The 24,513-nt window shown below is 38.1% G+C and overlaps 2 protein-coding genes across 2 annotated transcripts; both read left to right on the top strand.

The window, feature by feature from the left end:
- Positions 1 to 6,431: 6,431 nt before the first annotated feature.
- Positions 6,432 to 8,228, top strand: LOC142317636 (uncharacterized). The gene has a single exon (XM_075354191.1). The coding sequence runs from the start codon at positions 6,432 to 6,434 to the stop codon at positions 8,226 to 8,228; it is 1,797 nt and encodes a 598-aa protein (XP_075210306.1).
- Positions 8,229 to 8,403: 175 nt separating this feature from the next.
- On the top strand, positions 8,404 to 9,018 carry LOC142317634 (chromobox protein homolog 5-like). Its single transcript, XM_075354190.1, has one exon. It carries the CDS (start codon positions 8,404 to 8,406, stop codon positions 9,016 to 9,018), a length of 615 nt encoding a protein of 204 aa, XP_075210305.1.
- Positions 9,019 to 24,513: the final 15,495 nt, after the last annotated feature.

Raw genomic sequence — 24,513 nt, 5'->3', positions numbered from 1 at the left:
CATCTTGGAGAATGGAGTGCCCCAAGGTAGTGTATTAAGTGCCACCTTATTTTCTGTAGCCATAAATGATATTACCAAATGTGTTCAGGCTCCTGTCTCATGCTCTCTATTTGCTGACGACTTTGCTATCTACATTGCAAGCCGTTCGGCACCTACAGCAGAGAGACTACTGCAGAACACTATATATCACCTTGAAGCTTGGTCCAGGATGACTGGTTTCACATTTTCTTCCGAAAAAACAAAATGTGTAGTTTTTTCTCGGCTACGAAACCCTTCTATTCCGCAAATTTTTCTGAACGGAGAGACTATTACTACCTCTACTTACGTCAAGTTTTTAGGTTTATTTTTTGATAGTCGTCTTACTTAAGTCAAACATTTAAAAGAATTGAAAACAAAATGTTCCAAAATTCTAGATATGATGCGAGTTCTTACTAACACTAACTGGGGAGCCGATAGATCATGTATGATACGTTTTTACTATTCGTTTCTTCGCTCCCGTTTAGATTATGGTTGTGTCGCCTACTCTTCAGCTCGTCAAACCGTGCTTAAAATGCTGGATAGTGTACATAATGCTTTCCTTCGGCTTGCCACAGGCGCGTTTAGATCAAGTCCTGTCGCAAGCTTACTTGTAGACTGTGGTGAACCATCACTTTGGGATAGACGAGACCAGCTCTTATTATCTTATTTTGCTCGTCTCAGAGGACAGCCAAATCACCCGGTTCTTGAGTCAGTCTTTAATAATCCTAATCTAGGAAAGTATGAGGATCATCCACGTCGTACTGCACCTGTAGGTATCCGTACCTGGCGTCTGCTGCAGCATATAAATGTTGACACACCGTCATTCTTTCCTATGTACCCTTGCTCATATCCCCCATGGAGAATAAACCTCATAAATTTTAATTTTGACCTGACTACATATAATAAACAATCAACACCATCTATCGTCTTTCAGCAGATGTTTTAGTGTGTTCTCTCCAAGACGAAACCAGACGCGGTTGTATACACTGATGGATCGAAACAAAATGATACAGTTGGGTGTGCATTTGTTGTTAATGGGAGAACTTATATGTTTGGTCTCCCCGGTAGTACGAGTGTGTTTACCGCTGAACTATACGCTATAAATAAGGCTCTAAACATCATTAACCCTAAATATAGAAAAATTCTTATTTGCAGTGACTCGTGTAGTGCTCTCCAAGCCTTAAAAAACTTTTATTCTAAACATCCTATCGTCATTGAAATTTATAACGCAATCGCTGAGTTGAATAATCGCAACACAGAATTAAGTTTTTGCTGAGTCCCTGGCCACGTAGGGATTCCAGGTAATGAACATGCAGATTCTGCTGCCAAAGAAGCATGTAATCAGCCTCCTTTCACCAACCGAATTGCTACCTCTGATTTTATTAATTGTGTAAAACAATCACTGAGAGCGTGGTGGCAAAGTGACTGGATGGCTACCGTTGATAATAAACTCAGACAGATTAAAGATTCTGTGTTACCATGGGACACCTCATACAGAAAAACTCGGCGTTAGGAAGTAGTCCTTTGTCGATTGCGGATAGGACACACGATTACCTGATGATAAGAGTACAAGCACCCCTATGCGCACGATGCAACTGCCCCATGACTGTGCACCATATACTCGTGGATTGCATATGTTATGCGGCGTTGCGTCGTAAATTTAATCTACCCAGAAACATTCGTGGTGTCTTGTGCAATGATAATGAAATTTTAACCCGGTTGTTTTTATTTCGTCGAAGTGCTGGGTTAATGCAAAAAGTGTAATATCGTTGCGTATATTTTTTAATGCTGGAAGAGTTTTTAATAAGTTTCTTTTTTTCTCAATTTTTTATTTTTTATTTTATTTTTTTTGTTTTATTCGTTTAGGAGCCTTTTACACTCCTTATCGGAATTTGTTAAATTTTATATAGTTATTTTTTATTTATTTATTTTTTTATTTTTAATATTTTAATGACTGTCTGTGATATTAGTTGTAAGATTTTAGTAATGTTAGTTTTATGTTTTATTTCAACTTTTTAATTTTTATTTTTAACCTAGTTTTAATTATATAATTTGTGTTAGTTCTAAGTTTTATTTCATTTTGTTGTTTTAGTTTTAAGTTTTATATTAGATCTTTTATCGTGTTTAGTTTTTTTTTTTAGTCTTTTGTTATCCAAGAACGGGCCCTTTACACCCATCTTGGACTTTGTCAAATTCTATTTACTTTGATCTTATATTAGTTTTTACCTTCGATATTAGTTGTAAGTTTTATTCATCATTCATCATTTAGAATAGTTTTAAAACATTTAATTTTCTATATAAAAAAAGGATCCGGGCGATGATAACGCACAAGCGTTTTTCCCCCTCAAAAAAAAAAAAAAAAAAAACCGCCGTATGATCGCGTACTGGATACTTGTCCGGATCTGGGAACCAGATCCCGCCTCACACCTCACAGACGAACAGCATGTCTGAATGTATCGGAGGTTCCGGAGCACTCGACTGCGCCAGTACGTAGAGCGCGCAGCCTCACTGTCTTCATGGTTATTTTCATTGGATTCCAATAACCGTATCTACAGTTACGGAATGACGGTTTATTTAAAAACACTAATAAGACTTAAAACCTAAAAGTTTATAAAAGCTAAAGCGTTTGAAACTATGGCGTTGCGGCTCCGAATGTTTCTACGCCCGCGATCGTTAACCCGTCAGTCTCCTCGGCAAAATCGAGTTGCCCGTGAGACGACTCCTTCGTGCTCGTCTGTCGGCATACGACCGACAACCCAGAGTGGGAGCACCTGCACATCCTCCACACGTGCAACTTCCAACGTTCAGCCTGCAGGTGTAGCGTTCGGAAACATTACGGAGAGGCAGTTAAGCATAGACACGTTGTTCGCTGCTGCCAGCTCGAAAAGGAGGACTGGATCCGTATCGTCGAATATTTATATGCAAAAGGGCGGACAGTCTTACTCTTGGTCGTCGGAGACGATCAGTGGGTCTCACCTCCTCAAATTCGACTTGTATCCGATTGACAAGATACAGTCAATACCACCGCGAGAATGGTGGCGCAGTGCCACGGTTCGGGGGAAGGTGGTGCTGGAGGAGGGCAGCCGGATGATGTCCCTGTTTCTGAACACGGGAATGGAAGGCATCGACCGGCTGGAAGACGAAAACCAAAACGGGTAGCTTTACCCGACCCTGTGCAGTTTATAGTCAATTACAATATGTCCCCGCCCGAGCGTCTGCTGTCCAGCTCCTTCTGGTTGGATTCGACCGTTACCGAGGAGTTAGACGACTCGGACAAAGTGGTAAGGCTGGCTCTCAGAAAAGTAAAGCACATATATAACAGCTTCGATGTGCTGGATTTTATGTTGCATTTTAATACGCATCCGCCTCTGTTTAATGCGCCCAGTAAGGCGGAGTACGCCGTTGACAGCGTCTACGCCTTAGTAGGGCTGTTGCTTTTTCAATTCGACTTTGACGTACCTAGGATGAAGATGTTTCTTAACATTCTGTATAGGATATGTAACAAGGACCTTAACAAGTGCAATACGTTGTACATATTAGGTCCGCCGAATTCGGGAAAGAATTATTTTTTCGACGCTCTCACGTCGTTCTTACGGTAAAAAGTTATATGTTCTGTTGTTGGCCTACAATTAAATTTACGTAGTGCCTGCCATCGATTCCTAATAGCATTTTTGCATTCATCGTTCCACCATGGAACGAAAGGACGTCTAGGATTACCCGATGTTTGTGGGATATATCTGTTGGCATTCTTAAGTATCATGGACGTAAAAGAAGAATATTGGTCGTGGATGTTCGCTCCATCGTCATACTGAGATTGGAATGCTTTACGGTAAAAAAATATTCAGCGGGATGGGGCAAAGGGTAAGAAACTTAAATAAGAAGGATATGGCTGTAGCATCTGAATTGCTTTGTCTAATTTGTTGTGATGAGGAAAGGAATATAGTTTTCTTACCATGCGGACATTTAGCTGTTTGTAAATCATGTTTATTCTCTGTAAAAGAGTGTATAATATGTAGAAAACTATTAGAACAATTTTTAGTCGCCTCATTCGATGATGCGAATACTGGCGATTTGGGTGAAGGTAAAGATGATATGGCTAATAGAATAGTCTGTAGTTGTATGAGAAAGAGAATTAAGGAATCTAAGAAGTTGCTATGTAAAATATGTTGTAAAAACGAGAGGAATGTAGTTTTAACACCATGCGGCCACTTAGTTATATGCGTTTCTTGCTCATCAACTATAAATTGCTGTATTATTTGTGAGAAACCCTTTAATCGCGCGATAAAGGTTTTATTATCTTAACGTAGCTAGTGTTATGTATAAATGATGATGATTTCGCCTTGTAGACTGAGGCATTAAAGAATACGTCTACGGTATCTCCTGCCTGTCGTAAGAGGCGACTAAAAGGTTTACGTCTTAACATTTTTACCTTTATTTCTTTTTTCTCTTCTGCTTGATGAAAAGTATAACTCACATGAAATAGATGAGTTAGGTGATATGTTCTGAGATATTTATAATGAAGCTAAGAAAGCTTTCAGAGGTTTGTGATAATAGGTTTGCTATCTTCCTCTTCAACTATTACATCTATCAGTTGGTTGTCGAAATAACCCTCGCAGAAAGAGATCATTACTATTCATTTTTGATATGCAGTGAAGATTTTTTAAAAAAGGTAAATTTATTTCTTTAATTACTAAAATATATATTAGTATAGTTACTATTTTTTTTTTAAGATGGCTTTCAGCGCAAAAAGGGTGAGACTGTCATATGCCGACTCTACGAACAGATTCAAGGAAATAGAGAGCGCTTTCGCCTGCAATCTTCTAACATATTATTTAAAAAACATGATATCAACCGATATCCCGACTTTCTTATATGCGCAAAAAAATGAATTAACTAATCTTTTAGAAAACGCATCTATCCGTCTTGGATTAATCAAGTTCAATCTTTTATTAGATTGTACATATTATAAACAGAACTTATTTAAATATCGCGATGTTTCATTTAAAACCACTAACATGCGATATAGTATTGATGATGATGTGATAGGAGAAGCTATCGCTAAGTTAATAAATGAGGAGACTGAATTTATTGGTAAAGGTAGCGGATGGACCTTATATAGTATAGATGGTCTACTTGTAAGAATTAACCGCTATATCCCTCTTAGTTCCTCATCATACATTCCTTTACCGAAATGTATTTCTGACAAGAAGGCAAATATAAACCCTAAGAATGATGATGACTACTGTTTTATGTGGGCAATTCTTTATAGGTATGTCGAAGGAAATAATAAACAGCGGGTGAATGAGCGCTATACTGAACTTATTAATAAGTTCAATTTTAACGTAGTTATTTCTCCACCACTATCCATCAGATTCGTAAATTTGCTAAGGTAAATGAGGTATCAATTAATCTTTATGAGATCTCTGAAAAAGGGGTAATAGAACCTCTGCTTATTGTAGAAGAGGAGAAAGAGGAACATTTTGATCTTCTTCTTCTCTCTACAGGAGAAAAAAGACATTATTGCTATATAAAAAATTTTGAAAGGTTAATCAGTTCTCAGCTTACAAAACATGAACACAAAATAAACATTTGTAGAAGATGTTTTACTTATTATAATTCAGAGTTAAAATTGAAGGAACACCTTGAGTTGTGTAAGAATAACCATCCCTGTAGGGTCATTCTACCTAAATACCTTGATGACGGACGAACGCCTACACTGAAATTTAAAAATTATCACCACAAATTACCCTTACCGATAGTAGCCTATGCAGACTTTGAGTGCCTGTTGACTCCATCTGATGGGAACGCGCCTTCACTTTCATCATCATTCACAATTACTACAGAGAAACATATACCAATGAGTTATTGTTTATATTTCGTTACCAATTCCACTCTACCAGAACAAATAAGAGAGATTATTCCATCAGAACCATTGCTCTATAGAGGTATAAATGCTGCAGAACATTTTATCAATACCCTTAAACGTATACTCCAACCTTTAGATCAATCGTTATGCAAGAACATAAAGATTATTTTTACTGAAGAAGATAGAAAATCTTTTGAGTCAGCATCGCGATGTGATATGTTTAAATCCTTTTAAGACTACACCTATTAGGGACCACTGCCATTTAACTGGGAAGTATCGCAGTGCGTTATGTCGAAATTGTAACTTTAAACGACGAAATCAAAAATCAATACCGATATTCATACATAGTGGCTCCAACTATGACTTCCACTTTATAGTGAAGGAATTAGGTTACGATGACAGAAGAATAAGTGTAATAGCTAATAGTATAGAAAAATATATCACATTCGATAAATATATTACTCAAAATCTATCGGTGCGATTTCTAGACTCTTATAGATTTATGTCCGACAGTTTAGACGCTCTTGTGAAAAATCTCCCATTAGAGATGTTCCATCATATTGGTAGATTTTTCGCAAAAGATGACCTCCCATATGTAACAACCAAAGGGGTATACCCCTACGAATATACTACTGGGTGGAGAACGCTTGATGAAACAGTACTTCCGCCGATAGAAAAATTTTATAGTAAACTCACCGGAAAGCATATATCTGCTGAAGAATATAAGAGAGCGGAAGAAATTTGGCAACGCTTTAATATAAAAACGTTAGGTGAATATAGCGATTTATATCTTAAATGCGATGTGCTCCTATTAGCCGACGTATTCGAGAGCTTTAGAAGTCTATGTATGAGGGAATACCAATTAGATTGCGCATATTATTACACAGCCCCAGGATTCGCATTCGATGCTATGTTACTAAAGACTAAGATCGAACTTGATCTTATTACGGACTATGATAAGCATATGTTTATTGAGAAGGGGATTCGAGGTGGTATAACTACATGTGTTAAAAAACACGCTGTAGCGAATAATCCTTATGTAAAAGGTTATAAAGCTGACTTGTTAACAAACTATTTAATGTATATAGATGCCAATAACCTTTATGGTTGGGCAATGTGCAAACGTCTGCCGTATAAAGACTTCAGATGGTTGTCTGATGTAGAATTAATGACAGCGCTTGATGTGGTTTTGAAAACAGAACACGAATCTGAAAGGGGCTACATTCTACAAGTAGATATTGAGTATCCAGCATCGCTTCATGAGGAGCATAATGATCTACTATTTCTTCCTGAAAATGGAAAACCGCCAGGATCTAGTCAACCAAAGCTTTTGACTACTCTTTGGTCTAAAAAGAGATATGTCTGCCACTATGTTAATTTGAAGCAAGCGGTGGCGCGTGGCTTAGTAGTGACTAAGGTATATAGAGTACTTCAATTTTTACAGAAGGCATGGATGAAATCATATATTGAGTTGAATACTGCAAATAGACAGCTGGCTAAAAACAGCTCCGAGAAGGATTTCTTTAAACTGATGAATAATTCAGTTTTCGGAAAATGTATGGAGAATGTGCGTAAACGCATTAATATTGAGCTTGTATCATCAGAATCGCGTCTATTAAAATTGATTGCGAAGCCTACGTTTCAGGATAGAATAATTTATTCTGATAATTTATGCGCAATCCAGATGCAGAAAACGAATATAAAGTTAGATAAGCCCATATACGTAGGATTGGCGGTATTAGAGTTGAGTAAAACTTTAATGTATAATTTTCATTATGATATTATGAGACAAAGATATGGAAGTAATATAGATCTACTATATATGGATACTGATAGCTTCTTTTACGATATTCGGACGCATGATTTCTATAACGATATAAAAGAAGACCCCATCCTAAATTTATGGTTTGATACCTCTGATTATCCCTCAACTCATCAATGTTACTCAATAGTTAACAAAAAGGTTCTTGGTAAATATAAAGATGAATGTAATGTCATCCCAATTGTAGAATTTATAGGGTTGCGAGCGAAAATGTACTCTTTTAGAAGCGCTGATATAGAAAAGAAAAAGGTGAAAGGTATAAAGAAGAATGTGGTGAAAAATAATTTAACTTTCAACGACTATAAACGATGTCTTGAAGACCCTAATATGCAGCTGTACAGAGATATGGTAATGTTTCGCTCGAAGAATCATCAAGTTGACACAATAATCTGCAATAAACTTGCGCTATGTAACTATGATGATAAGCGAGCTGCTATAGATCATAAGAATACATTAGCGTATGGTCATCGCAATATGCCGCTAGAGCTCAAAAGGTTGTATGAAAAAACATCAACATACTAACATAACAGCATACCTATTTAAAAGAGGTACTAATTCACTTTTTATTACAGGTTAAGGGCTAATATGAAAGAAAAAAACTTTTTTTAATTTCGCTTTTATTTATTACAGGTTGGGAAATAATATGAAAGAAAAACTTTTTTTAATTTCGTTTTATATTTATTACAGGTTGAGAAATATGAATGAAAGCTTTAATGAGGTCGATATTGAAGGAATTCTAGATAGAACGATTCAACAGGGGAAGACATATTACTTAGTAAAATGGGAAGGTTTAGGTTATGAGAATGCTGAGTGGATACGAACTGAACGGTTGAGTTGTTGGATGGTTATTAAAGAATTTGAATCCAATTATAGAAGGTGGTTAGGATTTGAATGTAGAGAAGATGTAGATTGTGATGATGTGAAACTTATTCCGAAGCCGAATCCTCCTTTTATCGATCTCGGAGATGACTACTCGCAGTCTTCCTCCTTAAACAGTTTTCATGAATGCGAGGTAAACCGCGATGATGTGAAACTTATTCTGAAACCTAATCCTCCTTTTATCAATCTCGCAGATGACTACTCGCAGTCTTCCTCCTCACGCAATCTTCATGAATGTAATGTAGATATTCTTAAAATCAATGAAGCGGAATATATAAAAAACCATAGAAATAATTGTGGAACTATAGAATATCTTGTTAAGTGGAAAGGGTTGGATGAAATTGAAAATTCCTGGCTGACTGAAGAAATCTCTAGCTGCTTCCAAGATGTAGTAAACGATTATTGGGAAAAGGAACTAATATTTAAAAATTGATTTTTCAGATGTCGTCGATGGACATAATGTTGAAGAAACCAAATAAGATCAGCAACATGCTCGTCATAATAAAAGATATTGTAGATGAAATAAAAGAGGATACCAAATCTAAAATGCGGATGGATGCTAAATCTAAAATGCGGATGAGGATGATTGATTTAACGGATGATGGAGATGAGGAGAATATGCATCAACCAACTCGAAGTAAGAGAAGATTTGCTACTAAAGCTTTAGAAAAACATCCGTTAGCTACATCCGCTGCTACCACTCAACAGACTTACTACACTAAAGCTACGACCTCTCCTATGATGTTAAATTGCGATGACGTTACCACACAGCCTTCTTGCTATAGAATGAACGCACCCACTTCTGGTTTTGCTGCTACTACTGGTGAAGAACGCTATATTACAAACGCTCTAAACATCTATACAGAAAACACTTCTGAAACAATGATGGATGCAACTACACCTTTCGATCGTTCATCATCTACACATTCATCTAATTGTGCGACTGCTTCTACGACGGTATTTGAGCCCAACCCTACTATTGTCATGCGACCATCTAGCTGTAGATCGAACGCATCCACTTCTAGTTTTGCTAATACTACTGGTGAGGAACGTCATATGGCGAGTGCTTTCAACACACCCCACGCAGAAAGCTTTCCTGAAACAGTGGTGGGGGATACTACACCTTCCGCTCCTTCATCCTCCACACCACCATCTATTAACGCTACAATAAACAATTCTTTGATGGTAAATACTACCACTACAGCGAATACTTCTACGACGGCAAACAAGCCCATCGCAACCACTTCTAGTTTTGTTAGTACTACTGGTGAGGGCCCCGACGGGGAGTCTTATTCTTTAAGACTTTGGGGGTTGGCGTCCCCACGGGCCTAGCCTCCGCAGCTTTTCTTCCCACTATACAATGAGCTGCGGAACACTTTACATTTTACACATATACTACACCAAGAACACTACATAAATTACAACATACACACATACACAATTACACAACAACAACCTACACTGATATTTCTTAAATTTACACTCGGTGGTGTTGCGACATCTTACGAAACGCAACCGTAACCCAAGGTGGGAACAAATCGTGACGATGGGTGAATGGCTCTACGTAGTGAGTCTCGAACGATGTCCTCTGGGCACCAGGGCGAACCCAGTTGTATTTAGCTCTAGCTCCAGTACGCGCGCGCTCTGCTGGAGTGGTCCATTTTTCGCCGGTACTCGTGGGACCAAAATTTCAGTTCCAACAATAAACACAATGATGGTTGGTGGTCCATCTGAAAAAACCACCAATTTAAGTCTTGCGAAGAGACCTCGATCAGCTTCGTCTGACGAGGATAAAAGTCCTATGGAAGAGAACTCCAAATCGTTAAACTTGAACACTAAAAATATCCGATTCACTGTTCTCCGAAATAGTCAGGAAGGTGGCTCCCTCCAGAAGGTTTCACCTTTCCTTATAAATAAAACTCTAACAGGTGCAAGTGGCTCCCCAAAGAACATCAGGAAATTACGCGACGGATCGATTCTGGTTGAAACATTCAACGACGAACAGAGTCGATCAATCTTACGTCTCCGTAATATGGGTGGTATAAATATAAGTGCTGAAAGCCACAAAACTTTAAATACGAGCAGGGGTGTAATTTTTTGTAGAGACCTTCTGGATATAGATATCTCGGAAATAGTCGATGAGCTTTGCCACCAAGATGTTGTTGAGGTGAAACGTATAATGAGACGGCAGAACGGAACAGAAGAACCGACACCGTCTCTTATATTAACATTCAATCTCCCTCTTCCACCAGAAAAGATTAGTGGGTTACCTCTCGGTTCGGGTACGACCATTCATACCCAACCCACGGCGATGTTTCAGATGCCAAGGTTTTGGTCATACTACAACATCTTGCACGAAAACTGAGATCTGTGCTCGATGTGGTAAAGAAGGTCACATCGACACTAACTGGAAAGAAAGTGAAAAATGTGCAAACTGCAGTGGTCCACATACAGCCCGCTCCCGAGATTGCCCAATTTTTAAAGAAGAAAAGGCAATTCTCAAAATCTGTACGGAGCAAAAACTATCTTTTCCGGCTGCACGTAGAGAATATAAAAAGATAAACAACTCACGGAACCTGGTTAAACCAGACGTATCTTTTGCCACCGCTACAACGAAACAAATTCCTACAAATGCTAATAATCAGCAGTGCGGATCCTGCAATGAGCTTAAAAAACTTGTTCAGATGCTATCTGATCAAGTAGCTTCACTTACAGCCACTATCTCAGAGCTGACAAAAATGAATAAAAAGTCCTCCGTCGCAGCTAGTGAATCAAACAGTATGATACATACGAAAATTCCTATTCCCAAAGTCGTACCGCCACGAATAGCGACTATCACAGCTGGCAGTAAGCCACCTAATAAGCTCCCCATAAAGGGAACCCACATAACTATCTCTTCTGGGATGTCAACTACAGCATCCCATTCAAATAAATCTCCTCCACCATCACTTCATATACTGGAGGATATGGTTGAAGAACCACCCGACCCTAGGGCATCGGAGTTCTTTAAAATAAAAAATTCAAAAAAGAAAAACCGAATCACGTACAACTAATTTTTATATAGTTTCCGAAATTTATTTTTTTATTTGTTTTTTACACTTATGAACATTATTCAGTGGAATGTTACGAGGTATTCGGTCCCGCATTGAAGATATTAGAGTACTGGCGCACACACATGATCCACTAATCATGTGTTTCCAGGAAACACACCTTCTACAACATGACCGAATTACACTTAGAGGATACTTCTGCGAGAGATACGACTGCCTAGTAGACAGTAGGGAGAGTGGTGGAGTAGCGATTTTCATGAAGAATGGGGTGTCAGCTACAAGGATTCAACTAACCACTGTCATTCCTGCTATTGCAGTAAAGGTCACTATTCCCTTCAAATTGCATATCTGCAATCTGTATCTCTCACCGAACACTGTGTTCAGTGCTTTAGATGTCTCAAATCTCCTTACACAAATACCATCTTCATCGTTAATAGTAGGAGACTTCAATGCCCATCATATTTCCTGGGGCTCAACCTTCTGCTCCACTCGAGGAAATATGATAAACAGATTGAGACAAGATTTTGACCTTTGCCTACTGAATAATGAATCACACACATTTATGTCCTTATCAACTGGTACTGTATCTAACCTTGATCTTTCCATATGCTCACCGAATGTACTCCCTCATTTTAATTGGTCGACTTGTGATGACTATCACGGCAGTGATCATAGACCAATTATTATTAGTTTCGGTGTAGACTGCGAGATTAAAAGAATGGCACGGAGATGGATTGTTGAAAAGGCAGATTGGAACGGATACCGTAAAGCATTCCAATCTCAGTATGACGATGGAGCGAACATCCTCGACCAATATTCTTCTTTTACGTCCATGATACTTAAGAATGCCAACAGATATATCCCACAAACATCGGGTAATCCTAGACGTCCTTTCGTTCTATGGTGGAACGATGAATGCAAAAATGCTATTAGGAATCGACGGCAGGCACTACGTAAATTTAATTGTAGGCCCACAACAGAACATCTACATTTATACCGCAGGGCTAGAGCGGTGTGCCGTCGAGTATTCTTGGACGCTAAGAGGAATTCATGGACGAAATACGTGAGCACTACCTCACACACTACTTCCACGTCTACTGTATGGAAGAAAATTCGTGCAATCTTCGGATCACCGAAATAATCTATTCTTGGTCTTATTGATGAAGGAGAACTCCTTTCATCATCCTCGGAAGTGGCAAATAGTCTAGCAAAATCTTTCCGCTCGGTGTCTCTCACCTCATCATATAATAACGATTTTCAACGGTACAAGATACAAATGGAGGTGTTGTCGTTAAACATTGGTGATTCGGTTGGTGAATTAAACACTCCATTCGTATTTAAAGAATTGTTACATGCACTTAAAAATTCACGGGACACTTCCCCTGGACCGGACAACATTCGCCTTTCCATGCTTTCACACCTTCCTAATTCGGCACTACAACAACTTTTGAATATATTCAACGGTTTATTCTCCGAACAAGTCTTCCCACCCAGCTGGTCAGAAGCATTTATTATACCAGTACTAAAACCTGGTAAAGACCAGACGAACCCCTCAAGCTATCGCCCTATTTCATTAACAAGCGTTCTGTGTAAAATAATGGAGAGAATGGTAAACCGCAGACTTACATGGTACTTGGAGAAACATGGCTTTCTATCTCCAGAACAGTGTGGTTTTCGACAAGGACGATCTTCCATTGACCATTTAGTGTCACTAGAAACAGCCATACAAAACGCTTTCCTCAATCGGCAACACCTCGTCGCTATCTTCTTTGATATAAAAAAGGCGTATGACACAGTCTGGCGACGTGGTATTCTTAACACTCTCCAAAAATGGGGAATCAAGAGCAATATGCTTGCTTTTATCCGGGGATTCTTAAATCACCGAACGGCTCGTGTTCGTGTGGATGATTCGCTCTCAGATAGTGTCATCTTGGAGAATGGAGTGCCCCAAGGTAGTGTATTAAGTGCCACCTTATTTTCTGTAGCCATAAATGATATTACCAAATGTGTTCAGGCTCCTGTCTCATGCTCTCTATTTGCTGACGACTTTGCTATCTACATTGCAAGCCGTTCGGCACCTACAGCAGAGAGACTACTGCAGAACACTATATATCACCTTGAAGCTTGGTCCAGGATTACTGGTTTCACATTTTCATCCGAAAAAACAAAATGTGTAGTTTTTTCTCGGCTACGAAACCCTTCTATACCGCAAATTTTTCTGAACGGTTAGACTATTACTATCTCTAATTACGTTAAGTTTTTAGGTTTAATTTTTGATAGCCGTCTTACTTGGGTCAAACATTTAAAAGAATTGAAAACAAAATGTTCCAAAATTCTAGATATGATGCGAGTCCTTACTAACACCAACTGGGGAGCCGATAGATCATATATGATACGTTTTTACTATTCCTTTGTTCGCTCCCGTTTAGATTACGGTTGTGTGGCCTACTCATCAGCTCGTCAAACCGTGCTTAAAATGCTGGATAGTGTACATCATGCTTTCCTTCGGCTTGCCACAGGCGCGTTTAGATCTAGTCCTGTCGCAAGCTTACTGGTAGACTGTGGTGAACCATCACTTTGGGATAGACTAGACCAGCTTTTATTATCGTATTTTGCTCGTCTCAGAGGACAGCCGAATCACCCGGCTCTTGAGTCGGTCTTTGGAAATCCTAATCTAAGAAAGTATGAGGACCATCCACGTCGTACTGCACCGGTAGGTATCCGTACCTGGCGTCTGCTGCAGCATATAAATGTTAACAAACCGTCATTCTTTCCTATATATCCTTGCTCATATCCTCCGTGGAGAATAAGCCTTATAAATTTTAATTTTGACCTGACCACATACAATAAACAATCAACATCTATTGTCTTTCAGCAAATGTTTCAGTGTGTTCTCTCCAAGATGAAACCAGACGCGGTTGTATACACTGATGGATCGAAACAAAATGATACAGTTGGATGTGCATTTGTTGTTAATGAGAGAACTTATATGTTTGGTCTACCCGGTATTACGAGTGTGTTTACCGCTGAACTATACGCTATAAATAAGGCTCTAAACATCATTAACCCTAAATATAGAAAAATTCTTATTTGCAGTGACTCGTGTAGTGCTCTCCAAGCCTTAAAAAACTTTTATTCCAAACATCCTATCGTCATTGAAATTTACAACGCAATCGCTGAGTTGAATAATCGCAACACAGAATTAAGTTTTTGCTGGGTCCCTAGCCACGTAGGGATTCCAGGTAATGAACATGCAGATTCCGCTGCCAAAGAAGCATGTAACCAGCCTCCTTTCACCACCCGAGTTGCTACTTCTGATTTCATTAACTATGTAAAACAATTATTAAGAACAAGGTGGCAAGGTGATTGGACAGCTACCGTTGATAATAAACTCCGTCACATTAAAGATTCTGTGTTACCATGGAACTCCTCATACAGAAAACCCCGGCGTGAAGAAGTATTTCTCTGTCGATTGCGGATAGGACACACGAGAGTCACACACGTGTACCTCTTTACAAGAAGGCAACCACCTCTATGCGCAAGATGCAACTGCCGCGTAACTGTGCGCCACATACTCGTGGACTGCATATGTTATGCGGCATTGCGTCGTAAATTTAAAATTCCTAGTAACATCCGTGGTATCTTGCGTGACGATAAGGAGGTTTTAAACCGCATGTTTATATTTTTACGTAGTATAGGGTTAATGCAAAAAATGTAATAAGTATGTATTCTTTCGTAATTGTATGTATTGTCCTATGTATCGTTTTTGTTATCCAAGTAGGGAGCCTTTTACACTCCCTATCGGATTTTTTTTTGTTTTTTTTGTTTGTTTTTTAAATTCGTCTGTGATATTAGTTATAAGATTTTTGTGATATTAGTTTTAAGTTTTATCTCCTTTTTTAGTTTTAAGTTTTATTTTTTTTTAATGTGATAGTTTTTAACATAGTTTTAAGTTTTATTTATTTTTAATGTGATAGTTTTTAACAGAGTTTTAAGTTACATATTAGGGTTTTTGTTATCCGAGAATGGGCCTTTTACACCCATTCCGGATTTTGTTTCTGTGATAGTAGTTTTAAGTTTTAATTTTATCTAAAAACCTTAAATTATTTTTATTTATTTATTTTCCGGGCGATGATAACGTTCAACCGTTTTTCGCCCAAAAAAAAAAAAAAAAAAAAAAAAACTACTGGTGAGGGGCGTTATATGAGAAATGCTCTCCTCAACATCTGCAGCAATTCTTCGATGGTAAATACTACTTCTAAAACGATTACTTCTACAACACCAAACAAATCTATCCCTTTTATAGGAGTGATTACATCGGAAAGTGCTAACCAACAGGTTCCTTTGCAGAATTTAATTGAAGAATTTTTAGATCAAGTCTCAAGCAGAAAAGAATAAAAATAGGATAGTAATGTTTCAAATTATTTCATTTTGCTTTTTCTTTTATCTGAAATTTTTAATTATACTTATTTGTTTATGTTATATCTTTTTTTTAAAAATTACATTTGTAAAAATTAATTTATTATTTTATGTGAGATTTTAAAAATGTGGTTGACTTAAGGTTTATTAAATAATAAAACAAAAACGTAAATTTAAAAACTTTTTAATACCGTAAATATAATATAAATATAAATATAAAATTTTTTTCTTTTTCTATAAATAGTAAAACTACACTTATAACTAATAATACAAAAATGTTTTTCTATAAATACTAACACTACACTTACAACTAATAATACAAAATGTACCTAATAGCTAATAATGCTTTTATGTAAGCAGACGCTCCTATATCAAAGAGCTGAATAATTCATCAATCCCATCATCATCTAATACATCCGTATTAGGCTGAGAGAGTCTGAATGATGGAGACTGATTGACATTATCCTTCACCTGTGTAAGCTCATGAAGCCATAGTGAGGAGGATGTTATCCCATCCGCTGTAGTCTCAGGGAGACTGGAGGGGGGATTATTCTCTTGGAGGGGAGCGCCATCCTCCACTTGTCGCGATGCAGAAAATTCTGGCTCAGAAAGCCTATCTACATTCTGCACCCCCTCTACTGACTGTAGATTCGACATAGACCTCCCTTCAGCCGGCTCTGGGTTGAGCTCGCCCAATCTTTCGACTGAGTGGGAAGACCATTTAGAGACCAGATGTTTAATAATTTTTATTATGCTCTTCTGACTATTACGCATCTTTCCAATGTATTTGGAAAGATTCGCAATAGCCAGGTTTACATCTCGCTCACCAGTACCACGATCTGCCACTCTTCGATGTAGAGGCGTCTGCGTTTCCTTGGAAGAAGAACTAGAGGTTGCTGGCGGCGCAGATGAAATAGCTACCACTTCCTCATCAGCAGTCGGTGGAGTACACAGCACAACTACTGGAGGAGAAGGTGGATTTATTAGTGTTGTGCTGTCTCTTCGAGGTGATGAGAGCGATGATGGTGGTACAGGCTGTCTAAACGCTCTCACCATCCCCACCTCAGATGTTGATGGGTTTGACTGCTGTAGGGGTAGTGGAAGCATGGGGGGAGATCTTAACCCCCTTGATAAAAGTGCCGCCAGCATAGGAGCAGCATTCGGTTGATGAGGCCTCGTCATACTAGCAGATGTTGATGCTGCACGACGAGCCTTCTCCTCCTCCAACCTCTTCCGCAGTTTAACAGCTGCAGCCTCAACAGCAATTACGGCCTCCTCAAACTCGCGTAAGTCGCTCTGCATTTTTTCTGAAAATCGAAAGATAATTAATATTTCTCAAATTCTATAGCATACGCTAATAAATTATATAGAAATGTAGACCCTCAGGGTTCGAATCCTGATCAGGAAGACAGTTTACACATCCAAAAAGTTATTCATCTCATCCTCTGAAGCAATATCTAACTATTAACCTGAAGGTTAAAAATTACATAAAGAGAGAACTATAATTTTTAACCTTCAGGTTAATAGTTAGATATTGCTTCAGAGGATGAGATGAATAACTTTTTGGATGTGTAAACTGTCTTCCTGATCAGGATTCGAACTCAGGCCTCCAAATGAAAGGCTGAGTCGCTATCACTCGCGCTACGGAGGTCTGCTCTCTATCTTTATATATTATGTAAATCCAACTACTGGGATTTTGTAAATAGAAATTATATACAACAACCTAAATACTGTATTGTAAAAAACATTTTTGTAAAAAATTTTAGATAGTAAAATTATTTTGTGCTCTCTTTATCTTTATATATTATGTTAATCCAAATACTGGACTTTTGTAAATAAAATATTATACAACAACCTAAATATTGTATTGTAAAACAGTTTGTAAAAAGATTTTTTAGATAGTAAGTTATTTTAATGATCTCTTTATCTTTATATATCATGTTAATCCAAATACTGTATTATAATCTGTAGGAAATAAAATTGTTATATCTTTTATTGAGTATTTTCATTTCATCCTTTCCCATTATTTCCTATATAATAAATATAACTGGAAAAATATGTTTAAAAAAAACATAAAGTTCCATTTTGGAACTATTTTCACATAAGAAGAGCAATAAATAAATGGATTTTAATAAGATAAATTAAGAATTAAATTATTAATGCTTTACAATTAATTTCGAAAATATTATTTAAAATTAAAATTATTTTAATTTTTAAAAATGCATAATTCTCACTATCTATTGCTAGTTAATAAAATGATGTTTACTCACTCTAACTGAGAAGAAGATTTTTCGCAAGGAAGAATAAATGTGTACTGCTTGTAGCTTGTTGATTGTTACAATAACTACCTTCAAATGTAGTATGAATAAGATTAGCATTATGCTCATATTTATATGAAATAGTTATCGCTATCATTTTGACGTAAATATATTATCAATTGATAATATACAGTAGTAAACAGCTGCTATGATCGTAAACATGTGCTTTTTCTAAAGATTTTCTGAAGTTCATAGATTAAAAAGTCATCAATTGACGTAAATTCAAAGATAAAATTAATTATTAACTGCAATCTTGCGTTAAAATAGACTTACTCAATATCACCTCGAGATAAATTAGGTCATCAATTGACGTGAGTTCTATTGTAATAAACAAAAACACTAATTAATGGGGTTAAATATAAGTCATCAATTGACGTAAATTCAAAGATAAAATTAATTATGAACTGCAATCTTGCAATAACAAAGATAAATTTATTATGAAACGCATTAAAATAGACTTCTTCAATGTCACCTAAGATAAATTAAGTCATCAATTGACGTGAGTTCTATTGTAATAAACAAAAAACACTAATTAATGGGGTTAAATATAAGTCATCAATTGACGTAAATTCAAACATAAAATTAATTATAAACCGAAATCTTGCAATAACAATGATAAAATTAATTATGAACTGCTTTAAAATAGACTTGTTCAATGTCAGCTAAAATAAATTAGGTCATCAATTGACGCGAGTTCTATTGTAATAAACAAAAACACTAATTAATAAGGGGTTAAATATAAGTCATCAATTGACGTAAATTCAAAGATAAAATTAATTATGAACTGCAATCTTGCAATAACAAAAGATAAATTTATTATGAAACGCATTAAAATAGACTTGTTCAATATCACCTCGAGATAAATTAGGTCACCAATTGACGCGAGTTCTATTGTAATAAACAAAAACACTAATTAATGGGGTAAATATAAGTCATAATTGACGTAAATTCAAAGATAAAATTAATTATGAACTGCAATCTTGCAATAACAAAGATAAATTTATTATGAAACGCATTAAAAATAGACTTGTTCAATATCACCTCGAGATAAATAAGGTCACCAATTGACGTGAGTTCTATTGTAATAAACAAAAACACTAATTAATTGGGTTAAATATAAGTCATCAATTGACGTAAATTCAAAGATAAAATTAATTTATGAACTGCAATCTTGTAATAACAAAGATAAATTTATTATGAAACGCATTAAAATAGACTTGTTCAATGTCACCTAAGATAAATTAGGTCATCAATTGACGCGAGTTCTATTGTGATAAACAAAAAACACTAATTAATGGGGTTAAATATAAGTCATTAATTGACGTAAATTCAAAAGATAAAAATTAAATTTTGGACTGCAATCTTGCAATAACAAAGATAAATTTATTATGAAACGCATTAAAAATAGACTTGTTCAATATCACCTCGAGATAAATAAGGTCACCAATTGACGTGAGTTCTATTGTAATAAACAAAAACACTAATTAATTGGGTTAAATATAAGTCATCAATTGACGTAAATTCAAAGATAAAATTAATTTATGAACTGCAATCTTGTAATAACAAAGATAAATTTATTATGAAACGCATTAAAATAGACTTGTTCAATGTCACCTAAGATAAATTAGGTCATCAATTGACGCGAGTTCTATTGTGATAAACAAAAAACACTAATTAATGGGGTTAAATATAAGTCATTAATTGACGTAAATTCAAAAGATAAAAATTAAATTTTGGACTGCAATCTTGCAATAACAAAGATAAAATTTATTATGAAACGCATTAAAATAGACTTGTTCAATGTCACCTAAGATAAATTAGGTCACCAATTAACGCAAGTTCTATTGTAATATACTATTTCATTAAACTACATACATATTATAGATTAAAACTATAATGAGGATAAGAAGGCTATTAAAATGATAAGACAGAAATAGACTAAATATTTCTTTATTTATTCATTTCCATTTACAATTCTTATTTAAATTCAAACAACGTTCTTTGTAATACGCTACTTCATTAAACTACATACATATTGGAGATTAAAACTATAAAGAGGATAAGAAGGCTATTAAAATGATAAGACAGAAATAGACTAAATATTTCTTTATTTATTCATTTCCATTTACAATTCTTATTTAAATTCAACTACGTTCTTAGTCTTCCCCCCAGCTAATTCTTTTTCTCCTTTATAAATCATTATTCCTCCTTTATTCATTTCTTCTATTGTTTGTTCATCCACCCTATCATAATATCTTTTCGGAAGGTAAACTTTAAAATCCTCAATCCAAAGAACTAGCTGTTTACAACCAAACTGCGAATCCTCCACTGTCACTTTGTGAAAATGGTACTCCTCCCCCACCATCAATGTGTTAAGAGGTACAATGGTTGTATCATTCAATTTTTTAAGAATTTCCGGCTGCATCTGCAAAGGAAAATTAAGCAAAATACATTAAGATTTAGGTTAAAAAGGAAATATAAAATATATATTATATATTAACTCCTGTAAAATAAACTTTATCTACCTAAATACGTATAGGCGTCACTCTTAAAGTCCTTCCATCTCGCTCATTAACTGGCGAACGAGAGCATACTCGTACATGTCTCTGGTTAGGAAAATTAAGCAAAATACATTAAGATTTAGGTTAAAAAGGAAATATAAAATATATATTATATATTAACTCCTGTAAAATAAACTTTATCTACCTAAATACGTATAGGCGTCACTCTTAAAGTCCTTCCATCTCGCTCATTAACTGGCGAACGAGAGCATACTCGTACATGTCCCTGGTTGGGGAGAATTACGGTTTCAGCAGACTGCATACTATCCGTATCCCACTCTACTCTTCTACCATTAACTCGTAAATGTCTATTTGGTGATATATTCTCCTTATTATGCTCATTCATTGAATTGAAGAGACTCTAGCAGATTTCAAAGTTATTAATTCAACTTCCTTCTATAATGCTTAAATGTGAACACCTGAAAATAAAGAGCGCCTCTTCGTTAACGTCGTTAGGTATCTGCACTCCTCGTCATTAATTCTACATCAAACAACCATCTGAAGTCTTTATACGGTAGACGTTTGCACATTGCTCAACCATAAAGGTTATTGGCTTCTATATACATTAAATAGTTTGTTAACAAGTCAGCTTTATAACCTTTTACATAAGGATTATTCGCTACAGCGTGTTTTTTAACACATGTACCACCTCGAATCCACTTCTCAATAAACATATGCATATCATAGTCCGTAATAAGATCAAGTTCGATCTTACTCTTTAGTAACATAGCATCGAATGCGAATCCTCGGGCTGTGTAATAATATACGCAATCCAATTGATATTCCCTCATACATAGACTTCTAAAGCTCTCGAATACGTCGGCTAATAGGAGCACATCGCATTTAAGATATAAATCGCTATATTCACCTAACGTTTTTATATTAAAGCGTTGCCAAATTTCTTCCGCTCTCTTATATTCTTCAGCAGATATATGCTTTCCGGTGAGTTTACTATAAAATTTTTCTATCGGCGGAAGTACTGCTTCATCAAGCGTTCTCCACCCAGTAGTATATTCGTAGGGGTATACCCCTTTGGTTGTTACATATGGGAGGTCATCTTTTACGAAAAAAATCTACCGGTTTCCAATGCAAACCAGTACCGCTGTTTTTCCATCTGAAATACCGCAGCTTTTAACTTTCACCATACCTCATAAGACTAAAAGTGCTTCGTTAACACCACTAGGTATTCGCACTCCTCTAAAACTAAAAAAGGAGCGCTCAGTTAACACCGCTAGGTATACACACTCCTCTAAAACTAAAAAAGTGCTTCGTTAACACCGCTAGGTATCCGCACTAATTAAACTGAATTCACCTTTCTAGTAGTAGTAGTAGCGGTTGTAGTCACGACTCGTTTTCCACAATCATGCTGTGCTGTGGGCGAGCCTTTATATACCAACTTCAGAGCCCCCACCAGCGGATATCGGACCTTGTACTTTGTACTTTCTGTTATGATTCAACCTTGGACTTTGGTATCGATCTTGGACTTTGACCTTGACCTTGGACATTTTGACCCTGGACTTTGACCTTGAACTTTTGACCTTGGACATTGACCTTCGACTTTAGCCTTGACCTTGGACTGTGACCTTGACCTTCGACTTTGATCCCAGACAGTATGGCGCCAAGTGTGCCAGAACCGGCATATTTTACCCACTCACTACGACGGGTACTATGCACAGGTGCATCTCTGGCGGTTTATGCTGTGTGGGCAGCGGGGCGGGAAGAGAGTCGGTCAATGCAAGGAGTGTCGGTACGGGTACGGCCCTCGTAAAGACTTCGGTCAGAGGAGCTGGCGGTCGCTAGGCCGGCGGCGTCCAGGCGTCCTTCTCTCCCCTCTCATGGTTCGCGCTGTAACCTGGGAAGGAGCAGTTGCTGCCATGTCTGTGGTAATGAGCGGGGTAGCGGCTGGGCGTGCGCACTCAGATGGCGAGCTCTGCGTACACCGAACTTACCCGTCCAATTCCGGTAGGGGACCCTGTGATGTTAGGCGCGTGTACGGTGCACCCCTTTCTGGATAATATAGAGCCAGGTCTGACTTCTCTCGCATGCAGTCGTTAGGCTTTCCTTCAGTTTAGTGACCCCTCTCGGGTGGAAGTTCTAGAAGTGATTCGAAGACCGAAGCCCGAGTGTGGTAGGCTGGCGAGTATGCGGCGTCCGGGGAGATCTGTCAGTGGCCTATCCGCCCTAGAACAACCTCACTTGCTCTCTGCGCACGCTTTCTAATTTCTCGAGCGTTCAAGGGCATATCATGGAAAGGCCCTTATTAGAATTTTGTTTTATCGCTCTTTGCGATCATTATAAATTTTCTACCCGCTCTCTCAGTCTAGTTCTGCTAGACTTACATACGATCGTTTTTCGACTCTCTATAGTTTTACTTCTGTAATGGAATCTAGCGTGGACAGTGTTGTCCCCGAGGTTGCTCGCTGCAACATCCCCTTGGTCCGGCTGGAGGACGGACCGTCACATGCCCCGAATCCGAGTGGTTCGGGTGCAAGTGCGGCGCAGGGTGGGCCGGCATCCGGCACCCTGCCCGGTGAGAAGACCTCGTCTCTGCACGCGCAGAAGGTGAGGTTGGAAGAAATGTGTGCCAGCATATCTGGCTTCATTGATGGCGATAAGGCGAGGAGGGTCAACAAGGAGACCCTAGAAAAGGTAGACGGTGTCCTCCGGGGCATCCGATGCCTTTTTGACGAGCTGTGCCTGGAACAGGCCAGGCTGCTAGGTCTGAATTCAGGCCTGCAGCAAGCAGTCGACTGAGGTCGTCGGGAGATCCGAGCTCTGTTCACGGAGCTCAAGGATTCCACCGTGGTCGAGGTCACAAAGGTAAGTGCATCGTCCGTCCAGGGGGCGATGCAGAATGGTTGCCATCCGCAGGGAAACGGGTAAGCCGTCCTTTGCGGAGGTAGCCAAGGCAGCCAAGAAGACGCCGCCCGCCATCCGGGGTAACAAGAATGTTCGCCCGGTAGTCCAGAAGCGTCCTCCACGGGCCAGTCCAGCCGTGCTCTTGTTCCCTGAAGAGGGAAACAAGATGACCAAGACTGAGCTGGAGAGGAAGGCGAAGGAGGTCCTTCGCCCTGTTATTGGCTCCCTGCAAGTCAGGCGGGTCAAACAGATCTCTGGTGGTGTCGTGCTGGAGGTGGCCAACAAGACTCAAACGAGTCTTGTAATTGACCAAGAGTGGGCTAAGGCTGGTATCAAAGCCAAGGCCCCAGTGAAGAAGGGACCTAGGCTCCTGATTTACGATGTCCCTTCGGACATCGGGAAGAAGGACCTCCCGGAGGCGATACTGCGCCAGAATGCGCAGTATCTGACGGGAATCTCGCAGGAGGACTTCCTTAAGGAGTTCTCGGAGAGGTACCGCCGCCACAGTCGTCAGCGTGATGCTAACACTGTGGAAGTTGAGTGTTTCCCCAGACTGAGGGACTTACTTCGTGGTCGAGACCGATGGTTCATCGGTTTCGGCTGCTGCAGGGTGGTGGACCACGTGGCACTGCTTTAAGTGCTTTGCGTTTGGCCATGTGGCCAAACGATGCAAAAGTGAGCCTCTTTGCCGCACATGCGGTAAGGAGGGACACAAACTGTG

This window comes from Lycorma delicatula, chromosome 1 (genome assembly GCF_047948215.1).
Source record: "Lycorma delicatula isolate Av1 chromosome 1, ASM4794821v1, whole genome shotgun sequence".
Taxonomy (NCBI): domain Eukaryota; kingdom Metazoa; phylum Arthropoda; class Insecta; order Hemiptera; family Fulgoridae; genus Lycorma; species Lycorma delicatula.
Note: the sequence above shows the minus strand (reverse complement) of the source record. Positions and strands in the feature narration are given on the sequence as shown.